Genomic DNA, 25,511 nt, shown 5'->3' on the forward strand with positions numbered 1-25,511 from the left:
TGGAACTAATCATGAAAAGAAAGGGAACGAGTTTTTTTTTTTTTTTTGGGAAAATGGGGGTAGGAGGAAGGAAGGAAGGAAAAAAAAAATTATTGGAGGGTCGGAGGGCAATACAAGGCTATTGAGGGGCAATAGAGGCCTGTTAAAAGTCTATTGGGGGGCAATAGACCTCTATTGTCTCTCTATTGGGGCACAATACACGTCTATTGGAGGGCAATAGACGTTTTAAAATTGATATAATATCTTCATTTTTTTTCTTTACTCAGTTTTATTTGTCTAATTTTAGGAAGATTAGTTACCATTCCAGCTACTGAAAGATCTATTGGGAGGCAATAGACGTCTATTGAGGGGCAATACATGGCTGATAAACGTCTATTGGGGGGCAATAGACTGAAAGTTCTATTGGGAGGCAATATACGTCTATTGGGGGGCAATAGACCTGTATTGCCCCTTTATTGGGGGGCAATAGACGTCTATTAGGGGGAAATAGATGTCTATTGGGGGCAATAGAGGTTTTCGAAAAAATTCGGTGGGCGACGGCCGGTGACCGGAATCCGGCGAAGTCCTCTATGGTTTCTCTTTCTTCCATTTTCTCTCTCTTTCTATCTAAGTAACAAAGGTGAGGGTAAAATGGTATTAAAAAAAAAATAAAAACAAAAAAAAATTCTTAATGGGGTATTAGGGAAGATCTCCTTAGAGTGTTTTGGGTAAGAAGGAATTAAAAAAACTTAATGGGGTAAGTGAGAAAAAAATCTCTAGAAATAGGGTAAATGGACAAAAACCCTAAAATGTACCCAAAAAAGAGTTGCCTCTTCCTTCAATTCCCAGTCTTCTCCGCTTCTTCCTTTCAAGACCGGAGAAAGAAGAAATTTTCGACTTGAGATCGTCTGACCGGTGTAGAGATGTCGGTGACCACGGATGAGGACGTCGGTGGGGTTGCGACGGGTGAAGCTCCATTGGTGTACGGAAACAACGACAAAGAAGAAACGACAGGAGCGAAGAAGAGATGTAGGGCTGCGCAGCAAAACAAGGAGAGTAAGCGGGTATGTATATATATATCTACTACATTGGAGATATGCTACTCCCTCTCCACTTTTCTTTTAGTTCTTCTTGTATTATTGTCTTGTTCCTACCTTATTCTCTCTGCAATTACCCTAAACTATTGAAATAAAAGGTATCTATGGTGAGGGAGAGTAGGAATTTGGGTTAGGCTGCGTCCAAAAAAAAAAAAAAAAGAATTTAAGAACCAATAAATTAATAGGTAGCACTGTCTATTGTCGGGAATGATGTAGCGGCTGCTGTTCAAGAATGTTTTTACTTCGGGCTAACTCTTAAGGGAATTGAATTCTCCTATAAATAACCCTTGTCCCTAAGGTCCCTAACCCTTTTATAAAATCATTTTGAAGCTTCTTGCTATCAGGCTTAAGGGAATTCTCAACTTGTTAGTTGGTCCTGAGCAATCTGCTTTTATTCCTGGAAGGCTTGCTCAAGAACTTTTAGAAACTATCGTTGTGGTTGTGGCTCTCCTAGGTGTGCCCTTAAAGACATAATGAAAGCTTATGACTCTATGGAGTGGGATTTTATTTTAGCCATTTTGAGGGTCTTTAAGGGCAGCCTAACAGTGTGATCATGGTTAACTGGATTGAAAAATGCATCACTGCTCCAAAGTTCTCTGTGGCTGTTAATGGTGAGTTATGTGGTTTCTTCTCTAGTCATAGGGGTCTCGGACAGGGAGATCCCATCTTTCCGTGTCTCTTTATCATTGGAATGTAGGTGCTTTCGCTGATCATTCAAAGAAAAAAAGTCAATGCTTCCCCTTTTTTCAGATATCACTGGTGTTGTGAGAGAATCAAGTTAACTCACTATAAGCTTTGCAGACGATCTCTTAATGGTTTGTTTTGGTGATTTGGATCTGCCACTGTTATTCATTCGGCTATGGCTGATTTGTTTCGGCTTTCAGGGTTGGCTGTGAGTACCTCAAAAAGTGAATTGTTTATTGCTGGAGTTGATGACACTGGTAGAGACCAAATATTCGACTTGTTTAATTTTCAGCTGGGATCTGCCCTGTTAGGTATTTGAGATTCCCTTTGATCACCACTAAACTAAGATTTAGAGATTGTTCTTCTCTAATTGATCGAAATGAAGCTTGTATAAAAAGTTGGGAAAACAAGACGTTATCCTTTGCTGGTAGGCTTCAATTGCTACAATCGGTCTTATCCAGTATTCAGGTTTTTTGGTCTTCCCATTTGATGCTCCCTAAGAAAGTTGGAACCTGCTGCCATCACTACTATTGACTGTTGGTTATTGAAGTTGAACTCTCTGGTTAAGTAGATAAAAGTTTATGCAGATATCTTTACTGTTGGGTTGGATTTACATTATGGAATATTAGGAAGACCTGGTGTGAGATGGTTTATGAGCATGTTCCTAATCCTATTGGTACTCTTCGAAGAATCAGTGCACCTGTCTCTGAGTTCCTTGAATTATCTATGTCTGATGTTGTACCTCATGATCTGAGCATGGATGACAAATGTGGGTCTGTTGAAAAATGGACTGCTCCTACCGATAATTGGATCAAGCTTAATTGCGATGGAGGGTGGGATGAAGGGTCAAACTTTGATGGTATTGGTGTTATTGCCAGGGATAAGAATGGCCAGGTGGTTGCTCGTACTTCCATTTCTCTCCTCTCTGGTTCAACGCTTCAAGCTGAGGCGTCTGCTGTGTTAGACAGTTTGAGATTAGATAAATCTCAAGGTTTTCAAGATATTGTAATTGAGATGGACTCTAAACAGTTATTCTGTTCTGTTAAGACTGATAGTCCTTGCAATTTCTGGGAAACCTACCCTCATGTAAAAGAGATTAAGAGGTTGAGTTCATTATTTTGTAGCTGCAACTGGAGCTTGGTGAAGAGAGGATTGAATGCTGCGGCAGATTGGCTTGCTTTGCAAGCTTAAAGGAGAATGTACTTGGGTGATTGGATGCGATCTCCTCCATTCTCTTTGCTTCACATCTTGAAGAATGATGGATTACCAGCTCGGCCTGAAAATATCTAGTTTTTGACTCTTCTGGATAGTTGATGTATTAGCTTATAGTTTGTTTCTGCTCAGCATTTCGTTCTTCTGCTGCTGCTTGCGGTTTTTATGAAATATATTGTTCAAAAAAAAAAAAAAAAAGAACCAATCAATTAATTGGTAGCACTTTGCTAGTAGAAAACTGGTGTTGAAGCCCATTATTATGTTTAGGGATGCATCTGAAATAGGAAATGCTGATACTTATGTATATTTTGCATTTTGTAGGCTGCAGGGATTGGCTGCAGTGATGTAGGCTCTACATTTGCACTGGATCACACTAGTCAGTTCACCACGACTGAGGTAATCTTTACTTGAATGAGGTAATTTGCTAGAAGCTTACTGTTTTTGCATGATTATTTACTTATTTGAAATTGGTGTTGATGCTTAGATATTCAAGAGCAGACAATATTTAATAGAATGGGCTTCGCGTGTTGGGAGGTCGAATGGTTTCAGTATTGTGACATTAAGTTCTGACGTTGGTAAAAGCAATAGAAGAGCAACAATTACATTGGGTTGTGAAAGGAGTGGAAAATATGATAGACGAACTCCCAAGGAAGGGAAGAAGAAAAATTGTGGAAAGAAGTGTGGTTGTCCATTCAAGCTAAAGGGCAGAAAGCTAGAAACTAATGATGATTGGGAGTTGAAGGTTGTTGAAGGAATCCATAACCATGCAGCCTGGTACTCAAAGGCAGATATTTCAGTTTCTAGTAGATTACCTTCAGAGGACAAATCAAGGGGGAAGGATGTGTTTAAGGACGATATAAGTGAGAGTGGGTCTGAAATGCAATCATTGATGATTAAGTTGTCCAAGTACAACTACATTGAACAACATAGGAGCTGCCCACAGACCAAAACTATCTTAGATTTTTTCTTGACACACCTCTCTAGCTTTAAATTATTGCGTGCATTTGCACGTGTTTTGGAGGTGGAATGCATATCAAAGCAGGAGGGAATTCATGATGGGGCAATTTTAATGATTTTTGGACGCACATCAACTGATATACCATTTTTTGTGGGTATTGTATTCCTTTCTTCTAATAAAAAAGAAAGTTATGTATGGGCTTTACGAACATTGCAGGGTTTGATGGTTACTAGTGGTAATACTATGCCTGATATGATTGTGTTAATAACTACGGAGGTGGCTTTGATGGAAGCCGTTGAGGTTGTTTTTAGTAGGACAAAGCTTTTGTTGTGTGCGTGGGCCTTTCCTAGCTTTGTGGGATTTGCTTATGAGGAGGTATTTGACTCGAAGGAGGAGTTAGATTATTTTCTGAAGAGGTTGGATGTATTGATATCATCTCCCACTGCAGCTAATTTTGAGTTGCAGTTACTGCAACTACATGATGACTTTAGCAGATATCCTGCAGTACTTGAGTACGTAACCCACACTTGGTTGAACCCGCATAAGGAAAAGCTTGTTGCAGCATGGACAAATGCTTTTATGCATTTTGGGGTCGCAAATTCGTTCAGGTATGCCATGTTTACTGTTGAAATAAACTTCCACTTATTTGATCAATTTCATTGTTGTTTTCGTTAAGTAACAATTGTCTTATACTTCAACAGGGAGGATACAAAACTTCAAGAAATATTAGGAAATCTGATTGAGAATTTAACTGTGCCTGTAAAGAATCAAATTCTTAAGTTGGAGGAATCATTTGAAGAGATACATGCTGGGCTTGAATTGCAGGAGACCAAAATCAATGCTTCACTGGAAAGCTGTTTAACAGTGAATGCAGATGAGTTTAGGCTTCCAGAATTCAAAGAGCTTTGTGGGGCTATTTCTCTTACCGCATTGGATCTGGTCCTGCAGCAGATGATGTTGGTCAATATAGTTGATGGTGATCTCTGCCATTGTGCCATACGCAATACCCATGGGTTACCATGTGCTCATGAGCTTGCAAAATACAAGAAAGGTGATAGACTTATTCCATTGGACTGTATCGATCCTTATTGGATGAAGCTTGACACGAAACCTTTAGGAAAGAATGCAGTGTGGTGTGGAAGAGAGTATGAAGCTGCTTAAGTTGTTTATGGAAATCCACCTTTGCCTAAGATTGGGGGATCTGCACAATGCAATACACCTACAGTGCATTTCAAAGAAGAGAGACAATCAGAGGTAAAATTTATATCCCTATGTCCTTAACAGACCTCATCTGCTTGTGAACAGATATGAAACTATAAGATATTAACAGACCTCATATTGATGCTTTATGACAAGAATGACAAGAAACAGAAATGCTGTGTTGGTAAAAGTATGATTAGCATGATAATTGTCAGAGTAATCAATTTTGTTTGGCCATAGGATAAAATCAGGAAGCCTACATCAGAATGTAACAAAAGAACTTGGAGTGTATGGCCTAAACGGAGGAAACTTGCAGCGTAAGTTACTACCAAAAATAAATTGCACTCTTATCTGTGAACAGAGCAGCAAGATAAATTACCCTGGTTCTTCTGAAAGTCATTTGAAATGTCAACCAATTCCCACATTAGAGTAGCAAGGCTATATACACATGCTCCAGTAATTTGAGAGCCATGAATCTCAGTAATAGTGCTCAGAGTCAGATCGCTCAGAGTCAGATCTTCAATGATGTATAGGTCTTTTTGATTCTCTCCACTTCTATGATCACATTTCACCACATTTCCATAATCAGCATTCACTTTACCAGCCTTTTCAATTCCTTTTTACATCAACAAAGCTCCTCAATAGTCTGCAGCTTACATGGATATCTTAACATATATATATCAAGAAAAAGACTGATCTAAGCTAGGGAAACAAATGAAGCTGAAGCTATGCAGGTTCTGCTGATTTTGGAAGTGCTCACATCAGCACTCTAACAGTGCCAGCTGTTGCTAGGTCATCATCAACTAAATGCTGGCTCACTCATTCGGTTACCATAACATTAGGAAACTTGGGACAGTAAGCATTGGTTAAATTGTTAGAGCTGGACAAGTGAGGAAGTTTAGAGTGTGATTAGTGTGCTAGAATTCTATTGGCAACTAAATATTGGAACAGTAAGCATTGGTGAAATTGTTAGAGTAGAGCTTCGTCTATTTAAGGCATCAATGATAATACAAAAAACACTTAGAAATTAGAATTAGTCATTTCTCTCTCAAATGCTTAGCATCTTTTGATCATAATTAAGTTCGCCAAATTCATTTGCGGAATCAATCTTACGAGGAAAAGCGTTGTTGATACTTCAAAGTCAAGGCATTTTTAAGTGTGTCCTTGAAGCCTTACCGAGTTACTGGACAAATCAAGTATATATTTCCTCTGTTGATAACTTTTTTTTGACCCAATTACATATGGTGCCGCCTTGAGCGGCTGCTCAATGATGTGGAAACTGAACTACCGCTGTATAAAGAAGCGAAATATGAATGTGTTATAGGCTGAGAACAGGCAAAGGACTTAGGACACCTTCAACGTGCTCTAAAATCTCTAAAAGCTAAGTTGGAGCCTGCTTGCACTACAAAATCTAGAATTATTGAATTTGAAAATGAGCTGCTTGATCTTAAGGAGAAAAGTACTAACAATGTCCTATTTTGTTCCATTTGGATTGCATAATATCTTATGGTCTAAAATGTTCATGTTACTAATCTGGCAATCGTGATGTTGGGTGTGTGAAAAAAGGATGTGTATTTAGTATTTAGAGGTGTGTGAATAAAATTTCTCTACTTTTCTTTTTCTCTTGTTAAAAAAATAAATGAGAGACTATTATTTGTGGAGAGACCATTATGTCCTCCGAAACAAATCTCCCGCCAAATTGTACTCTCTTGTTCGTGGTGGCACGATCGTAATTCCAACCTTTTCTGGGTTCGTTAATTCTGATCCTTTTCTGGGTTCAGCGCTTGAAGTTCGACGCTTGGTATTATCTGCCCAGTTCAAAGCCGAAGAATATTGCTTATCGGGTCTTGTGCTTCATATGTGAAGAACATACGGTTCTTACCAAGACGACGACGAATCGGTACTTTCAGGTGAACCGGCGTTATCAAGTCCCCGACCAAGCGACTCCCCCCCAAGGTACACCCTTTAGGGTTTTCTAACTCGGTCTTTCGGTTTGATCCATGTAAAATTGTAGCTTACAGAACTCGTTTTTGGAATAGGTTTCTCTGAATTCCTAGTTTTGGGTATTAGATTTCGTGTTTGGATTAGTTTCTCTGAAATTCAAGTTTTGGGTATGAGATTTCTGTCTTGATTTATGTTCCGAATTTCGTTGTTTGAAATCATGTGTGGCATTGGCAATTTGGCATGGTGTTCTGAGAGACCAACTGATGCTTAAGAAAGTGTGTGGTAGAATTTTCTCATAGGTAATGAGCTCTTGAGCAGAGATTGTGTCTGTTTTTTTGGTGATTAACTCAGATTTTCCAAAACCCAATCTGACTCCAGTTTATGGGCAGATAGTAGTTCTTAGAGGAGACTAGTGTTGAACCCTACTCGTCAGGTTGATGTTGGACCAGTTGAGCTCTGTTTTGTTAATAGGTATATGTTCTGAATTTCGTTGTTTGAACTCAAGTATGGCATTGGGCACTTTGGCATGGTGTTCTGAGAGACCAATTGATGCTTAAGAAAGCAGTTCAGTAGATTTTCTCATAGGCAATGAGCAGAGATTATGGCTGTTTTCTTTGTGAGAGACCACTTCTAGTGACTCACTCGGATTCTCCAAAATCCAATCTTACTTCAGGTTACAAGCAGATAGTAGTTCGGAGAGGAGACTAGTGCTGACCCCAACACGGCAGGTTGATGTTGGAACCTTTTTTTTTTTGTGCAGAATTTTGATTTCCAGATTATATTGGCCTTTGATTACAGATCCTCCTAGCAAGGTGACACTTGCTTAACCTTACCCATTTCGTGCTGTGGTCTGTCTCTTCCCCTTGAACCTTTTTGTTAGAGAGTTCCTATATAAAGTTAGGCTCACCTCGACTATTTGGTCTTTATGCCTTGTGGTCTGGATTCATAGATTCGGTAAAGATATAGGTATACCCGTGATTGATATATTGTCTCTCAAATTTAGGATATATAGATAGAGTCTTTAATATTGTAGGAAATATTGGCACATATAGTATGCAAAACGTTATTAATGTATTCAACATTGAGGTCGAAAATGTAAATGTCAAGTCCATAATCCGTACACAACCAGAAAGAGGTATGAGCCAAAGTAGATGAGCTTCTTCTGCATATATACAATTTTTATATAAACAAAATATATGCTTAAACATGGAATGCACATCCCTCTTCAGCTTCCTAGTATCCCTCCATGAATGGGATATATACTTTGGTTCCACCCAATGAATATGCAAGATAGTTATTTCCATTCACATTAATATACCCAGTTTGTGGCCAATATATACATGTACATCTATATATGTAAGCCTACTTTACTAGAGAAATTATCTTTACTGTATTTTGTGCTCTATACCAGCTGAATCGCCTTTAAAAATCTGATGGTTGTACTAATATTATAGTTGTGCTTGGCCTTGGGAGTAAAGGTCCTCTGATCAGGAAGAGCCCAACTTCCTGTAAAACTTGGAAAATCATGTGGTTTGCTTCTGGCCCATAGGATGCCTATTCTTCTGAGCAACCCCCAATGCAAAAAGTTGGAGCTGTGTTTTCTTTTAAGGTTATGATATGGCAGGTCCCTTGAATTTTTTCTCTGAATTGCCACTTATAATCTGTCACTCTTGTTATGCAGGACAATAGAAGCATCCTCCTGATTTCAAAATAGCAAACATAACAGCTGGCAGGGAACCACATTTGCATCTTATCTCGAGCAGTCTGCGCTGTTCCTCAGGAGATTTACAACTGTGAGTTCTCATATTTTGCCTTGGTCTTTGAGATCAATGGGACATCTGACTTTTGTGTACTGATCTTTTCATTTCTTTCAGAAACGTGTTCACCACCAAGTGCTATGGAAAAAGGCGGGACAAGAAAGAGGCCACGACCTTCCAACCCATCACACAACCAATTAAGATCTTTTGCTCGCAGGAGGTTTAACTCTGGCACGGGTCCAACCAGCCCCACAAAAGCTTTCCATGGAGGGCCTGGCCAGGTACCTTTTCAGGCTGTATCACCACATGGGAAAGCTAAGAATGCTCGTACAGAAGAAAAAGATCATGAGTTCCAAAAGAGCTCCCCTTTGCACCCACAGCCCAGTGAAACTGAGGAGACCTCTGAATATTTGAGGGATTTCCAGGAAATCAGTGACAAGCATAAGTCCTTGCCAGTTGAGCTCTGTCAAAAATCTGTCTCCATGAACCTGAATGTAAGTGGCTGCACCAAAAATCCTTTACCCACGTATATTCTTCCTTGATTAAACTGTATTTTCTTTTCAGGCAGTCTACTGTCAGCATGCCGCAATGGAATATCTAGAAAGAGTACATTATGAGTTGAGTGGGCTTAGGATTGAGAAAAAGATGCTTCAAGATAGCAATTTGAAGTTGGAAAATGATCTTTTGACCGAGAAATCTGAGGCGCGTGAGGCAAAGGCTCAAATTGAATTGGAAATGATAAAGGAGAGAAAAAGAGCTGAAGAGGAGAAGGTCCGAGCGGACACTCTTGTGGCTCAAATTGAAAAACTGTTTGTAGAGCTTCAAAAAGCCAAGGCAGCCCTAGAAGAGGAGAAAGAAAAAGTCTCTAAGCTGTCTGAAGGAATACCAGCTCTTGAGGTTGCTTCTGTTCAAGCTTTCAAGGAGTCGAAGGAGTTCACCAACTTAATGTTTGAGCAATTTGCCAGAGGTTATGATGATTGCAGAACAGTGATAGAGGAACACAATTTTCGGCTAGATCTGAGCTGGATGGACGTGGAAGATGTCACAAATGAGAGAATTCTTTCTTGAGCGGGTATATCAGACATATTCTTTTCATTTCTTTGCTGATAATATATAAGTTGAGTTTGATTTGAGTTTGAATTCATGAGTACAATCTGATATGTATTGACTTTTGAATTAAGTTTTCTGAATCTGATATATATCTAAACGTACTTTCTTACACACTGTATACAACTTTGAGTTCTTTAGTTTGCTTAACCCTTCTGTTGTATGTAATTCAGTCCTTTGGTTGATAATTATTCTTGCTTGTACTGCTTTAATAGGTATTGTATTGACTGTAGATAGAGTAATGCTAATCAGTCTTGTATGTGCAAGCAGGCCTAGCAATTTGTAAACCATCTACTGTTTCATTGCATTGTTGCTTGGCAAAGGGCAATTATGGTATCGTCCCTCTGTCCCTCTCTCGTTTCTCGCTACCTTTTGGAATCCCTTATATGCCAGCTACAGTTGGTCAAGTTTACAGAGTTGCATGTACATTTTTTCTATCAAGAAAACTAATAACATAAGTTGGACTGTGATTTCATTTGTTCTTCATGTAGTCCAGTGGTGGATGACGCAAATTGTTGTTATTAATTTCGAGGGGCTAGAGTATTCTGTGATGGAAGTGAATTATTAGTTTTTTTATGTTACTAGTTCATATATAGGAATATGATGTCTCACTTCCTCGTTTCTTCTCTTTTTTTGGTTGAACATGCTCTTTGTCCTGCTCCCTTGTGTTTTCAATATAAATCTTTGCATTGAAGACACTATATGAAAGTGCACTAATTTTCTTCCATAGAAAAATGCATGAGATTTAAGTGTAGGATGCCTGCATTTAGATTTTTACTTGGTTTTTTCTTGTTGGAATGAGAAAGGTTGATGCAGTAAAAAGTAAAAACTTTGGAACTCTAAAGCAACATACTTGAGATATGAGTGAGGTTTTTTCAGGTGAAAATGTTGATAGAGACTTTTCTTCCTAGCTAGTTTAGATAAAGCTGCTCTATTTTGTGTACCTAAACATGGGTTACAACTAGCGTAACTTACAAGATGTCTTATGTGCTTGGATGCCTGGTGCTGAAACTTGACATCGATGCGTATAAAAAGCGATGATCATTACACCTGCAGAAATGCTCAACTACCTAGCTTCAGAGGAACAGGATTCACTCAACTTTGCGTTTTGAAGCTCTTCACAGCATTTAGTATCATGTCTGAAACCTGGAAGTTGCCTCTTATAAATTCTAATGCTCCACTTGTTACTAAGGAACAATTAGCAACAACTTTCTGAACCAAAACCCACTCATCATGATGTTATTCAGTTTAAAGTTTAAATGATGGTGTTTTGCTGTAAACCTAAGGACATGCTTCTTCTTTTTCCCTCATTGTTGAAGTTTTCATGTCACATTACAGGCTCAACATGAAATTGGAATCATAGTATTCTTGCAGCTGATATAGATTAGTTTGAACTTTTTTTTATCATTTTTTCTTTTAAATTTGATTCTTTGAATCATTCTTCAGTGGAATGATGCGGTGTTTGAACCTAGACAGTAGATGCTCTACTATCCCTCCATTTGGGTGCATGTTAATTACTCTTTTACTGCTTTTATATATTTGGCACTCTTCTCTGCGTACTTGAAATTAAATGTGAATTGAAATAACTGCATGAAATGTCAGTTCAGAATGTGAATTCTTGTTTAAGTTTGAATTTTGATTCATGTATCAAGTAGGGGTTGGAACATATATACAAAGAACTTCTTTTCTGTTTAGATTGTGACTTATTCAGGTTTCAGGTGCAGGTTTATGGCATCAGGTGGGCAGTGTGGAAATCCCTTCATTTGTTAAAGCTTGAGAAAACATTGTCTTAAGGCCTTACTGGAAAACTCCTTCGGCCATCTTCAGCTGTTTTCAGGTCATCTTACCTATCCTTGACAGCAGAATGTCCGTTCCTGAGGAGTTTAGATATTAACTTTAAAACCTTTGTATGCTGACTTGCATTGAAGATACAGTTTTCTGCTGTGACTTAGTTGTTATTCAAGATGAATGAATTAGATAATGTAGGTGTTGATCATACTCTTTGGTGTTTCAAATTAGTGAAGAGCATTCTGTGAATTAATATGTCAATATTACTTGTTGTGGATCATAGAGGCTTTGCCCTGCCTGTCTTGATGATGAAATAATAAATGTATCTCAGATTTTCCATGCAATGTTCTCTTTATTTTTCTGGAAGGCTAATGTTATGTTTCTGCTCTGACCTACTCTCTTGTACAGAAATATGCAAACCTAGTGGCTAAGTGGTTGATGATTTGTATCAGCCTATGGCCTTTTGGCAATGTACTTTGGTTGTTTTATCAGTATTTGTCAACTAATTTGCTAAAACACTGAAAACGGGATTAGTTGGTTAAACTGAGCTACATCAATATTTGAATGAAGCCCTTTTTCTTCTTCATGGTAAAGATGGTAATATTGAAGGGGGCATTGAACTTTCCCACGAGAACTAGTTTCTTGTTCATCAGCACAAACAAGAAGCATTCTAAAGTCTTGAAATTAGGGAGGTTTGAGCTCAACAGGGGTGAACTGGTGGCTGTTAAAACTTAAAACTCAATTCAAGAAAGAGATAAGTGAAGTTAAAGAAACCAGTTTGATATAGATCTTTAGTGAGTTTTTGTGCGTTTCTATGAGCTGCAAGATATTTATACATCTCTAAACTCCATCTGCCTGCACCTTTTTTTTTTTTTTTTTTTACATATATAGACATGGTATTTATTTGTTTCCAACGGTAAGTATATCAGAAAGGGTTTAGTATGAGTCTTCCATTTCCTGCACTGTAGCTACAAACAATAAGCAAAGAAAATAGAAATTAGTGCTGATATATTGGAAGTTGTAGATGCTTTCACTAAGAAGCATGAAAGCATATTACTTGACACAATGGACTAGATTGACAACTATTCTCAAAAGTCATCTGAACACCCCCTAAACTAGATGAAAACCTGGTTTGAATGAACATCAACTGACCATTCAGGTAGTGGAGACATATACAGGGAATTGTTTAACCATCTTAGGCCTCAGTATCCGATGCCAAGTATGGTTTGCTTATAATTAATTACTCCTTTTCTCCCTCACTCTGTCCCTTTTTCTTTTTCTCACTATATAACAGTAATTAACTATAATACTATATACTCGGATACTCAGTTTGTACATAAAGATGCACTTAAACAAAACAGTTTCCTTTTCTTCCTGGACATTCTTCTATTTGATAAAATGAACAACAAGGTCGATGCCAGTGGAGTTGCACTCTGTCAGTCTTTCATTCCGGCCACCTTCAGCCATGCCTTTCACAAATTCAACCATGTTCCGCCAGTTGTCCCCTTCGAACAATCTCTTATTCAATCTTAGATATGTGAAAGCACTCAATGCATTGCTGGAATCTGATCTGCTTGTGGCCAAAACTTGTCCATATGCACCAGAATCATATCATACCTCTCCAGTGCATTCTCTTTTGCAAGTTCAATTCCAGCACTCTTGGTTGCCATTGATCTTTACTTGCCGGACTAACCCCTCAGGCAAGCAATTTGCATTGTCGGGCTGTTCTCCATCTTTCATTTCCATGCAGGTGAAGTTTAATATTACAACCCCATGTTTGCTGAACATTTTTGCTGTTGGTATGTAACCATCTCTAAGTCTGGTATTATAGTAGCCAGCAGTTAATTCAGCAGCATGGGATCTTATTCTGTAGTGCCAACAAATCCCAGCTACCTTTCCAGATAGTTTAGCACCAGTTCCTTGGAACACTACTTTTTCAGCTGCCAGGAATCTATCTCCGTACCTTAATAGCTTCTCTGAGCACCATTCGAGGAAGAGCTGTCCATACTCAGTATTCCAGGTTCCATCTCTTTTGAAAAATTCGGTGTCTTCAGGAAACTGATTGTACTGGCCGGAATCATGGGGTCCAGTCCTTCCCCAATCTCTCTTTCCTTGTGCCTCTGCTGATGCTTCCAGGGCTTTCATGTACTGTGACACAAAACCTTGTTTAAAAATTAACATGAATATCTACAATCTTTTAGGTGCCTTTATGATCGATTTTGATATGATCCAATTTAGGGCCAATTTGTAGGTAGCATAAAATAAAATTAAAATCCTTTTATTTACAATGGTTACCTTGTCAATTGTCATAGCATTGAAATTCTCCAATTCCAGGAAACTTCCATGTTCCATTGCTCTCTGGATAAGAAGGATATCTGAGTTCACCACAAGGACCCATACCGACTTGAATTTCCTGCAGAAATAGTTGAAATTGAGTCTCTAACCTTTTAAAAACAAGTTACTTATAAACTCAACTTTATATTAAGAGGAACAAATTAATATTGATTGATTTACTACCAAGTTGTCTTAATTAGTTTGCTCGGTTTGATAGTACGTTTCTTTCTGGGAACACTTGCAAATATATCTTTTTGTTTAATTGTTTAGCACATCAATTAGAGTTAACATGTTTTTTTTTTTTTTTGGTACAATGGGGGTCAAAGACCCAGAAAAGAAAACAACAGACAGAAAGAAACTAAGAAATAGCTGTGGCAACAGCTCTAGGCCTTACAAGGCCATTAGCATCATCAAGGACGTCTTGGACAATGAAGTTAGGCATTAGAGGCAGCCTGCATAACCCCCGATCCTGATCAATGCTTTTCTTTGCCAACCCATCTGCAACCATATTTCTCTCACGGTGGATGTGAGTGAATAAACAGCTGGAGAAAGACTCCATAAGCTTCCTGCAATTTGCGAGTAAAGTACCAAGAGGATGTAACCCTGTGTCAGAACTCTTAAGAAGGTTGATAAGGATAGCTGAATCCGATTCAACCTCAAGATTATCTATATGAAGATCGATAGCAATACGAAGACCAGTTATAAGACCCCAAGCTTCTGCCTGTAAAACCTCGCCATGACCAATATTGAGCATAAAACCATAATGCCATTGACCATTGCTATCTCTAATTACTCCACCAGAGCCAAGAACACCATCCCTAGACCTTGACCCATCCACATTCAATGTATAATACCCAACGCTAGGTTTAATCCAACTCAACAACTCAATCCTAGAATTAGAAGGACTGGTAACGGCAGTAGAGTTCTTGTGCCAATCAAGAAAATATTGTAAAATAGATTCTCTGGCATTATAAGGACCATGGAAATTATTATCAAAAATGTTCATATTACGCCACTTCCATATAAACCAACAAGTAAAGATGAAGGCATGAGACCAGTCAGTATGCATAAACTTACTTCCTTTCCGAAGGATATTTGCAGCAATCCAGGCTTCCCAGTCCAGAGTAAAGGTTCTTTGCATAGATATAGGAACACCGATAACATTCCAGGTTGCAGCAGCTTTAGGACAATCTCTAAAGAGATGGGTCATAGTTTCTTGAATTCCCGGGCAATGCTTGCAATGAGGATCATAGGTGAGTCTTCTTCTAGCTCTGTTGACATTAGTAAGAAAGCGACTTTGGACAAATAACCAAGTAAAAGTCTTTAACTTGGGGGGGATATTAAGAGCCCATATGTACTTCCACATCTTGTGGGAGTTAGTGTAAACTGAGGCAAGGCTATTATAAGCACTTTTAATAGTGAACTTGCCATTAGAAGTGTGTCGCCAAATCAGCTTATCACATTGTTGTCCAGTAACATCAATGGGAATACATAAAATTTTATCCAATACCTCAGCTGGCAGACAAGCATATAGAAGGGTTGCATCCCATTCATTGTTACTCCAAAAATCTTGGACAAGCATGCTATCATCGACCATTGTAGAGTCCAGTGCAAGATCTTTAAGAACACCAAACTCAGTCCAGTTATCAGTCCAAAAAGAAACAGAACTCCCATTTCCAATTCTCCAAGTAAGACCTTTTTTCAATAAGGCAGCACCAAAGCAAACACTAGACCAGGTGCTAGAATACCTAGATGGCATAGTATAATCATGATCAAGGAAATTCCCCTTCTTCAAATATTTTTCAGAGAAGATTTTGCACCATAAACCATTATCATTTTGAATAATCCGCCAACCAATCTTAGCAAGCATAGCCTGGTTCATTTCCACAGATTTTTTAATTCCCAACCTACCAGCCATTTTAGGTTTACAAATGGAATCCCAATTTACAAGATGGACACTCCTTTTGTCATCACAATCAACCCAAAGGAAATTTCTATTCATCTTGTCAAGATTCTCACAAATAGAGATAGGTAGTTTCGCAGTTTGCATTGAATAAGTGAGGATGGATGATGTAACAGCTTGAATCATAGTCAACCTACCAGCCATGCTCAAGGTTTTACATTTCTAGCCTGCGAGCTTATTTTGGACCTTATCAAGAAGATCAGAATATGTATTTTTAGTAACCCTAGAGTGAATTAAAGGCATACCTAAGTATTTACCAAGATCCCTTGTCAGAGTGGAGCCACATATAGCACTGATCTCCTTAGCAAGCCTTTTCCTGGTGTTAGGAGAGCAATAGAGCTTAGACTTTTCAAAGTTGATAGTTTGACCTGAGAGAGCACAAAAGATACCCATGCATTGCTTGAGAACTTTGGCCTGTTTTGTAGAAGCTTCAGCAAACAATATAAGATCATCAGCAAAGAATAAATGGGAGATCAAAGGTCCAGATTGTGAAGACTTAATAGGCTTCCATTGTCCAACTTCAACGGCAGAATGAATCAAATGGGACAATTTTTCCATACATAAAACAAAGATATAAGGGGAAAGGGGATCCCCTTGTCTTACTCCTCTGCCAGCACCAAATCTACCAGATAGTTCACCATTCAAAATTACCTGAAAGCTAGCAGAGCTAATGCAGTTCATAATCAAGTGAGCTAGCTGAGTAGGGATCTGCAACTCAAAAAGAACTTGAGCAATAAAACCCCAATTAAGCTTATCATAAGCCTTAGATAAATCAATCTTCCAAACCATAAAGCCCTTTTTCCCTTTGGACAACCTGCATTTTTGTAGAATCTCTTGAGTGATCAGAATATTATCTGATATGTGTCTTCCGATCCAGGCACAAAACTGACCTGATTTGGGCTGATCCAATTGCATACTAAAGGTCTGATTCTAGCCACAATAATTTTTGTAATAACTTTGTAAATAGTGCTACATAAACTAATGGGACGAAAGAGATGCATGTGTTTAGGACTTTGAATCTTAGGAACCAATGTAATTAAGGTGTGGTTCAAACCATCAGGAACTTTACCATTCAGAAACGCAGTTGAGACAAGTCTGATAATATCATCACCACATAGGCTCCAATGTTTTTGGTAAAACACAGCTGGAAAGCCATCAAATCCAGGAGCTTTAAGACCACCAATAGAAAAGATAGCAGATTTTATCTCATTGGCACAGACATGTTTCTCCAAATCCATTACAGAAATAGCATCAATAGACGGAAATAAAATTGGTATGTGAAATCTCAAATCAGGGCTCTCATGGAAGGAAAAAAGTTATTGGAAAAATTCCATGGCAATGTTTTTCATACCTGTGGAGTCATCACACCAATTACTAGCCTTGTTAAAGAGCCCATCAATTTTGTTCCTTCTCCTCCTCACCATGGTGGTGATGTGAAAATATTTAGTATTTTTATCTCCAGCTTGGATCCACTTATCTCTGGATTTTTGCTTCCACAACAAATTTTCACAGTTTCTGATATGCTCATATTTTTTAATAAGATCAAGCTCTAGCTTTTGAAGAAAAGCATTATCCCTGGTACTTCTATGTTTCTAAACACCACCAATTCTAGCAAGAAGTCTCCTCTTTTGCTTGAAAATATTTCCAAAAACATCCTTATTCCAAATTCCTAGGTCATAAGCAAGTGATCTAGCTTTTTGCAGGATATCTCCGGTTGTAGCATTCCAAGAATCCTTAACAAAATCAGTATATGATTCATGTTGCATCCACATGGTATGAAAGCGAAATGGGGGATTAACCCGTTGAGATCTAGTATGAGGACTAAGCTTCAATAAGAGAGGGCAGTGATCAGACCTTATCTTTGGGAGATGAACAATTTTTGCTTCAGGAAAGAGGAGTCTCCACTCGCTGGTACAAAAACATCTGTCCAACCTCTCTTGAACTCTGCCATTAGACCATGTGTAATCAGCACCCTGGTATCCAATATCAATCATAGCATCATTGTAAACCCAATTTTTCAAACCACCAAATTTTCCTACATAGGAACCGCCATTTTTATCAGCATAGGCAATTAATTCATTGAAGTCCCCAATCACAGCACTAGGCAACTGATGAGTAGCATGAAGATCAGCTAGATAAGACTATAAACCTTGTCTAGTAGCCGCACAAGGGCTAGCATAAATACCAGTAATTAACCAACATGTAGAACCAATCCCTGACACTTTAACAATAACAGATTGAGAAGTAGAGTCCACCGTATCAATTTGAGCTTTATATTTATTCCAAAGCATCCATATACCCCCTGAAAAGCCCTGAGCCTCTACCGGCCACTTCAAAACTAGTAAAACCAAGATTCAAAAGATGATTTTTAGCCTTAGAGAATTGCACTCTAGGCTCACAGATAATCAAAAGATCAACATAATTTATTTTAACAAGGTCAGAAACTGCAGACCTAAAATCACCACTCCCTGCACCCCTTGCATTCCAACATAAGGTATTATCCATGAAGTATATGAAAAAGGGAGGGGGGGGGGGGGGTACAAACCCAGAATTAGGATACAACCATATCCTCCCCGACAGGAGAGGGTAGGTGAGGCTCAACAGTAACCATGTCGGAGGAGGCAGAATTCTGCCCTGTATTCGATGAGAGGTTTATATTCATGTGGGAATTAATATCACAAGAACTGCCATCACCACCAACCTTGTTAATTCCAAATTGCTCCATATTCTCCTCAGGAGGCGTGTGACCAAAGGTAGCATCAAACGAACTATTACTAGGACACACATTATTGGAACTGCTCAGGGTGGCATTATGAATAATACCAGACAAAGGTTGATCATCAACAGAACCACCCTTGCACACTCCCTTCATAAAAGAAAATGACGCAATATCCACAGACACAGTGGCTTCAGAATTAGATATTTTGGTTTCCTTTCTAGCAATATTCTTTGATTTTGAGGAGGAGGAGGAGCTACCATTGGAACCACCTCCCTTATTGGAAATATCCTTTAAGGGATTCCTGCTTATAGAAGCAATTTTCCTCGTATTGGCAGGAGGGATACTAATAACAGTGCTTTTACCCTTAAGTTTAGCCTCCTTTGCAGCTATTTTGCCAGCTTTTTCCTGCACCTGCTTCCAAACTTTCACAATTTTAGGTACATTTGCAAATTCCACTGGGCCAAAGATAGGCTTACTCACAGGAGTCTCCTTTTCTACATTGTCTGTGGGGTTTTCATCATCATCTTTTTGCAAAGGAGCAAATCTTGAACCAGAGTTTCCTTTCCCCTTAGCTTGGGTTTGGCTGGAGGTAGAAGCTTTCCTGTTTTTGTAGTTCATTATCATCCAAGGTCCCACGTTCGGTTTTGCCATTTTAACCGTAGAGGTAGCAGGTTGAGTATCAATGACATTTGATTTTTCTGCAATAGGCGCCTCAATGCTACTAGGGAGCTGCACAACAACATCATCTTGCCTACCATTTGAAATCTCAGTAATCATGGGTTCATCCACTTTTGTATTGACAAAAATAGCTGAACCAGGCGCTGCATTCTCACTTACATAAGGGCATTTGTCCTTTACATGACCATAAACCCCACAGTTGAAACAAATTGTGGAGATACCTTCATACACAACACCAAATGGTTTTCCATCAAACGGTTTCGATCAGGGGCTCATTGAGGTTAATCTCCACACAGACTCTGCAGAACTTCCCTCTGGCTTGTGCAAGAGTGTGCTGATCAACTCTGACAACTCTTCCAATCATACTGCCAATCTTTCCCATGGTGTACTGCTTGAAGTATTTGACTGGTAGTCCATTGATACGAACCCACACTGCCATAGTCTTGATTTGTTCTTCAGAAGGGTCAAATTATGGTCTCCATTTTTGAACCACAAGGGTTTGGCCTGCAATAATCCATGGTCCATTGCATAATGCATAATTCATGTCTTCACAAAGCTGGAATTTCACAATGAAAAATGAATTGGGCAAATCCACAAGTTCCCATCGTCCTTTAAGTGTCCACTTACGGGTAAGTGCTCTCCTCATAAATTCATATGCATCATCAGAGTTAGGTCGACCCATAAGCTTCACAATCACCGCACAATTCCATTCTAGATCAAGCTTAGCTTCAACGCGCTCAGAGAAAGAAATATTTGGGCCAAGTTTACCTTCGGTGATTGTAAAATCACTATCATCCAGAGTGAATTCTTCCATCATCGCGTTGGGATAAGCGAGTTCCCAATGGTTGTAGAACTGAGCTAGCATAGTTCATAGGTGTCTTTAGTTGAAATGACTCCGGCGAAGTCGCCGCCAGAGATGGTGCAGAATCGATCGGAACTTTCTTATTTTCGGCACATAGTGAATCATCATATCGGGTGCACTTATACTGAATCAGAGTGGGCGAAGCTCCTCCACCACCCCCAGAGGGAGTGGCGGAGAACCGAAATACCGGTGCCGCCGTCGCCACGCAGTCGGTGTTGCAACGGTGCCGGAAATTGAATCTGGGTGGGTGGTTAGGTAGCGATTAGAGCAAAAGAGGAATCAGGTCCGTGCGCATGGGGTGCGTTCTTTTTAGTTAGAAAGATATTACTTGACGGGTTTTTAATTTCAGGTAGAGTTAACATGTTTGTTGCAACAAGTATCTTACCACAATAACGTCTCCCAAATAATCTCTGAATCTGTCATGGAAGCTCTTCATGTAGTCGATCGGTGTAAACCTGTTTGGGCGTTCTTCCTCCGAGAATAGGCAATGAATCACAACCCAAGGATATGTGCTCAGGATTCCTTCTGCCAAATTTGTCCATGTACACAAGGTCAGGATTCTTGCTTATCTCTTCAAGCACCCATGGAGGTAGTGGAATATTGAAAATTAACAAAAATGATTGTTTAGTAAGTAAATCAGCTCATAAAACCACACATAATTTCTTTCTAGTCCTACTAATTATTTCTAGATCTATATGCCCAACCACTATAGAGATTAAGTTTAAACATGTCATACCTGCATCATTTGCATGAGTCTCCAACATTTTCTCTACAATGATGGAAAGACATGACAACTTGAATATTCAAGCAAGCCATGCTTTTTGACCAAGTTCACAAGCTCTACATAACCTTCCCAGTTGTACTTGGAAGGTCCGTCTTTCTCGACCAATCCCCACCAATCATCGACCATAACTCCTTCTACTCCTGCATTCTTCAAAGCCATCGAACTCACATTCATTGCTCTTGGCTTGTTCAAATGCCCTCTATGCGTCACTGTGTCTAGTGGAAGCATCACATACACAGGCACCTTCTTGGAGTCGTTATTATTGCTGCTATGAGCATTAATATTTGGGAGTGCATGAAGCAACTCCCTCGGGAGATCATCAGTGGTGGAGCTCACCCTAATTCTTTTCTGGAAGAGTTGTGCTTCTTGCAGGGACTCTTTGCCCGGATGCGGCTTGATGGCTTGATTTGCGCAAAGCAAACTACACTGGAGGACTCATCGGAGCTCTTCAGGCTTTTGGAGTACTCTTGAAGATTAATGAAGACGTTGAAGAACGAAGCGTTAACGTCATTTAATTTTCTTTGAGTTTGGAAGAGAAGAGAGAAAATGTGATGAGAACGGTGAGAAGGGTTGGCATGTACAGTACCTGACGTTTCAGTCATTTTAAATTTTTGTACTTCAATTTTAAGGGGTCATCTAGGGTATTTTGATACATACACCCTTATTTTTTTAATTTTTTTTAATAAATTAATGTAGTGGAAACCTATTGAACTGGTTAACAGGTTACTCACTTAAATGTTGACATGTGTCATTTAAAAAAAAAAAATTTACTATATTAACAACACATTCTTTCTTGATATGTAATATTGTTCAGAAACAAGTAATAAAATGTGATGAGAAGGGTTGGCATGTATAGTACCTGACGTTTCAGTCATTTTAAATTTTTGTACTTCAATTTTAAGGGGTCGTCTAGGGTATTTTGATACATACACCCTTATTTTTTTTATTTTTTTTTAATAAATTAATGTAGTGGAAACCTATTGAACTAGTTAACAGGTTACCCACTTAAATGTTGACATGTGTCATTTAAAAAAAATTAAATTTACTATATTAACAACACATTCTTTCTTGATATGTAATATTGTTAAGAAATAAGTAATAAATAATGTCAAAATAATAAATTACACCTAGTAGAACTAAAATTACGACTCATGACCACTTATTGTTGTTATTGTAATTGAGTGGTCAAAGATGTAAATATCATAGTTGGACAACTTTTATAAAATGGATAACATTGATTATCAAATGGAGAACCTCCTCACAATACTGAGTATTACATATCTTTTACTCTAATATTAATTTTACCATGTTCACAACACAAATGTTGTTAGAATTGTAAAATAGTTGATAATCTTGTAAATGATATAGTTTTTTAAGTAATTACTACAAATAGAACAAAAGTCACCACTTTTACATCAATTGTTGTGAGTTGTGGTAAAATGTGTATTCATTCTAGTAATCATTTCATTAATTATAAAAACATAAAGATTTACCACTCTGACAACAAATTTGTTATCACACTTGCTAAATTGCTCACAAACTAGTACATTAGTTTAGGTGGAGTAATTACTACAAATAGAACAAAAATGACCCTTTTTACATCAATTGACATATATTGTGGTAAAATGCATACTCATTGAAGTAATCATTTCATTAATGATAAAAACATAAAGATTTACCACTCTGACAACAAATTTGTCGTCACACTTGTTAAATTGTCCATAAACTAGTAAATAGGTTGTAGGTGGAGTAATTAATTAGAACAAAAATTATCTTTTTTACATCAATTGTTGTAGTTTTTAGTAAATTGCGTCAACTGAAAGTAATTACAACTTCGACGATGGAAATTACACAATATATTACTTAAATTACACAAGGGAGAACTTCATTACAATAAGAACATACATGCTTTTAGTCAAAATATAATGGTTTACCTACATGATAACACATTGTGGTAATATTTGTAAATTAGTTCAAAAAACTACGTGGAGTAGTTACTACATCTAAAACAAAGATTATGTATTTTTACATTAATTGTTGTGGTTGTCATAAAATGCATATAAAAATAATTATATTTGGTTAAGGAAGCTACTAATGCTATAATTAATTAGTAATAAAGACTATTTAATTAATACTAATTCCGTAAGCCTAGATTAGAAGTCTTTTGTTTTTAATAAAGAAAAAACGTAATTGTCAATAGTGTAATTGTTCTGCTTTTATATTTAGGGTAAAGCTATGGTATGTTAACATTTCTCATACATCAACTATTTTTACTCCTCTAAGGACTCATGTTATCACTTTGATGACTAATATTACTATTTTCAGGACTCATATGGTAAACTAAAAAAATTTACCACTTTAAGGACTCATGTTACCACTTTGAGAACTAATATTACTATTTTGAGGACTCATGTGGTAACTAAGAAAATTTACCACTTTAAGGACTCATGTTACTACTTTGAGGACTAATATTACTATTTTGAAGACTAATTTTACTACTTTTAAGGCAATTGTATGCATGTCATACGTTAACACATTGTAGAATTTTTATTATATTTAATACATGTGGTTGAGATGCATTTGTCCCTCACAGTCCCTTAAAACTGTCCCTTAGGTGAGCAAACCTGTGATATAGTAATTGGCTAATGATAAAATTAATTAGTAATAAATATTATTTAACTAATAGTAATTGGTTAAGGACTAAATAGGTTACCAAATTTCAAATATTTTAGACCATTAGATATATTACTAATCCAATGGTCCAAATTCCAAAATATTTAACAAAATGAGTGTATAGCAAACACTCGGGTATCTAAGAAAATTCACAATTTTAAAAAACTTCATAACAGTATCCGACGTACTAACCCATACCGAATTTTGGTACTTGGAGCCGTTAGCTCCGTTACAGAGGCTGTCAAGTGGCAATTTTTGAAAGGTATTTTTGTCTTTTCAGTCTTGATCCATTTTTTTTTATCTAAGCATCTTTTACTATTTTTAGAATTTTTTTTCCCTCTTTCTCCTACTGTTCTTCTCTTCCTTCTTCCTTCACTGCTCTCTCTCTCTCACTCACACACACACACACACCCCTAGTTGTTTGATACAATTGTTTGTATGGTGCAGTAAGTGGATCGGATTTGCTTTTTGTGCTTTTTGGAGCTGAAGAAAACCCAGGTGTCCTTGGAAGATCATGATTTAGAACCTCATGCAAACACAAATTCGTGTTGTTGGAAGCCCGGTGTTTGTACCCGCCAGTCTCAGTCTTGATCTAAACCAAGTTGTTAAGTCGGATCACCTTTGTTTATTCCTTTTGCCTTCAGAACATCGAAAATTATTCTACGCACCGACGGTGCAAGTGACCCGACAGCTAATATGCAATCTCAGCCATTCATTTGATCCAACCATTCATGTGACACTAGCATTCCCACTAACGCCGTTAAGAATTGAAACCCAAAAAAAAAACTGGTCAACAGACAGAGCCGGCCCTGGGCATAGGCCCAATAGGCGCAGGCCTAAGGCCCCCAATTTCATGGGCCCCTAAAAAATTTACATCTCCTTTTATATATATGTAAAAAAAAAAAAATGAATATGTTTGGAGACTCACTGTTGTCGTGCTCCTGACTCTACAAGACTTTTGTTCTTTCTCAAGCCTCCCGGCTCTCACCTCCAGAATCGGAGAATCTCAATTCTAAGCAACAAAACATTTTTTTTTCCAATCAACAATACTTTTTTTTTTTTAAAGGAGAGGAACAATGGATTTAGTTTAAATTTATAAATTTCTCTTTGACTAAAAAGGATGAACATATGAAAGAAACTCTTCAGGTTCTTATTATCGATCAATATATGCAAATTTTGTAAATATATTTTCTTGAATCCATGCCTTTGGTTCATCATGATTTTTTAACTGAAATTGCTTAATTTAAATCTTAATCTTAGATTGCTGGGTTTGTCCTTACTGGGTTAGTTGTGTTTCTCTTTTTGATCACTTTTGTTATTGTAACTGAATCTTGGCTAGCTGGATTGGTGCCTTTATGAGTTGATTCTGATTTTGTTTTTCATTCTTTCTGGGACTTTCTTTCATACGCTCTATCTAAACCTTGAGTTATCAACAAATGATTTGCACATGTCTTTCCTGTATTGAAAAAAATTAGATGCTTTGCATATAGTGGTGGACTCGTATCTCATCGCCTGGTTAAGCCTCACGCAAAGAAGAGATGTAGAAGCTAAGCTTCAAGCTAAAACTCTCAGAAAATTTCAGGGAGCCTCACTTTTTTGGTTCGCCTAGAGCCCCGAAAATCTCAGGGCCGGCTCTGTCAACAGACCTGACGATTTGAAATAACTAGGGTCCCCTAGTTATTTGAAATCATCAAAATTTGCTATCTGAAATCTCTGGGGTGATTTTGAAGAAATCCAAATACTCACTAAAGAAGACAGCCAAAGAAGCAGAT

At 37.9% G+C, this 25,511-nt stretch overlaps 1 protein-coding gene and 1 pseudogene across 8 annotated transcripts; one reads left to right on the plus strand and one right to left on the minus strand.

Annotated features, from left to right (window-relative positions):
* Positions 1–790: 790 nt before the first annotated feature.
* On the plus strand, positions 791–12,098 carry LOC133744138 (uncharacterized). 8 transcript variants are annotated; one of them, XR_009863386.1, is made up of 10 exons: positions 791–1,043; positions 3,294–3,368; positions 3,457–4,538; positions 4,632–5,184; positions 6,912–7,086; positions 8,529–8,659; positions 8,756–8,867; positions 8,949–9,325; positions 9,396–9,903; positions 11,657–12,098. XR_009863386.1 is itself a non-coding variant. In XM_062172280.1 (4 exons), exons 1-4 carry the CDS (start codon positions 903–905, stop codon positions 5,089–5,091), a joined length of 1,758 nt encoding a protein of 585 aa, XP_062028264.1. In that variant the 5' UTR covers positions 791–902; the 3' UTR covers positions 5,092–5,722. The 8 variants fall into 8 exon arrangements, 1 of the variants encoding a protein (XP_062028264.1); XR_009863384.1 differs by lacking the exon at positions 8,529–8,659 and adding an exon at positions 10,209–10,271 and having other exon boundaries at positions 11,657–12,097; XR_009863388.1 differs by lacking the exon at positions 8,529–8,659 and having other exon boundaries at positions 9,400–9,903.
* LOC133744778 (beta-amylase 3, chloroplastic-like) lies at positions 11,034–21,577 on the minus strand (annotated as a pseudogene).
* Positions 21,578–25,511: the final 3,934 nt, after the last annotated feature.

The sequence above is a fragment of the Rosa rugosa genome, chromosome 4, assembly GCF_958449725.1.
Source record: "Rosa rugosa chromosome 4, drRosRugo1.1, whole genome shotgun sequence".
NCBI classification, from domain to species: Eukaryota; Viridiplantae; Streptophyta; class Magnoliopsida; order Rosales; family Rosaceae; genus Rosa; species Rosa rugosa.

What these genes read in the sequence shown, in the direction of transcription:
- LOC133744138 (XM_062172280.1), top strand. Translation starts at nt 903, where the DNA reads ATGTCGGTGACCACGGATGAGGACGTCGGTGGGGTTGCGACGGGTGAA. An exon ending in AAAACAAGGAGAGTAAGCGG is followed by an intron (nt 1,044 to 3,293) that starts GTATGTATATAT and finishes TGCATTTTGTAG; the next exon opens with GCTGCAGGGATTGGCTGCAG. An exon ending in GGGGTCGCAAATTCGTTCAG is followed by an intron (nt 4,539 to 4,631) that starts GTATGCCATGTT and finishes ATACTTCAACAG; the next exon opens with GGAGGATACAAAACTTCAAG.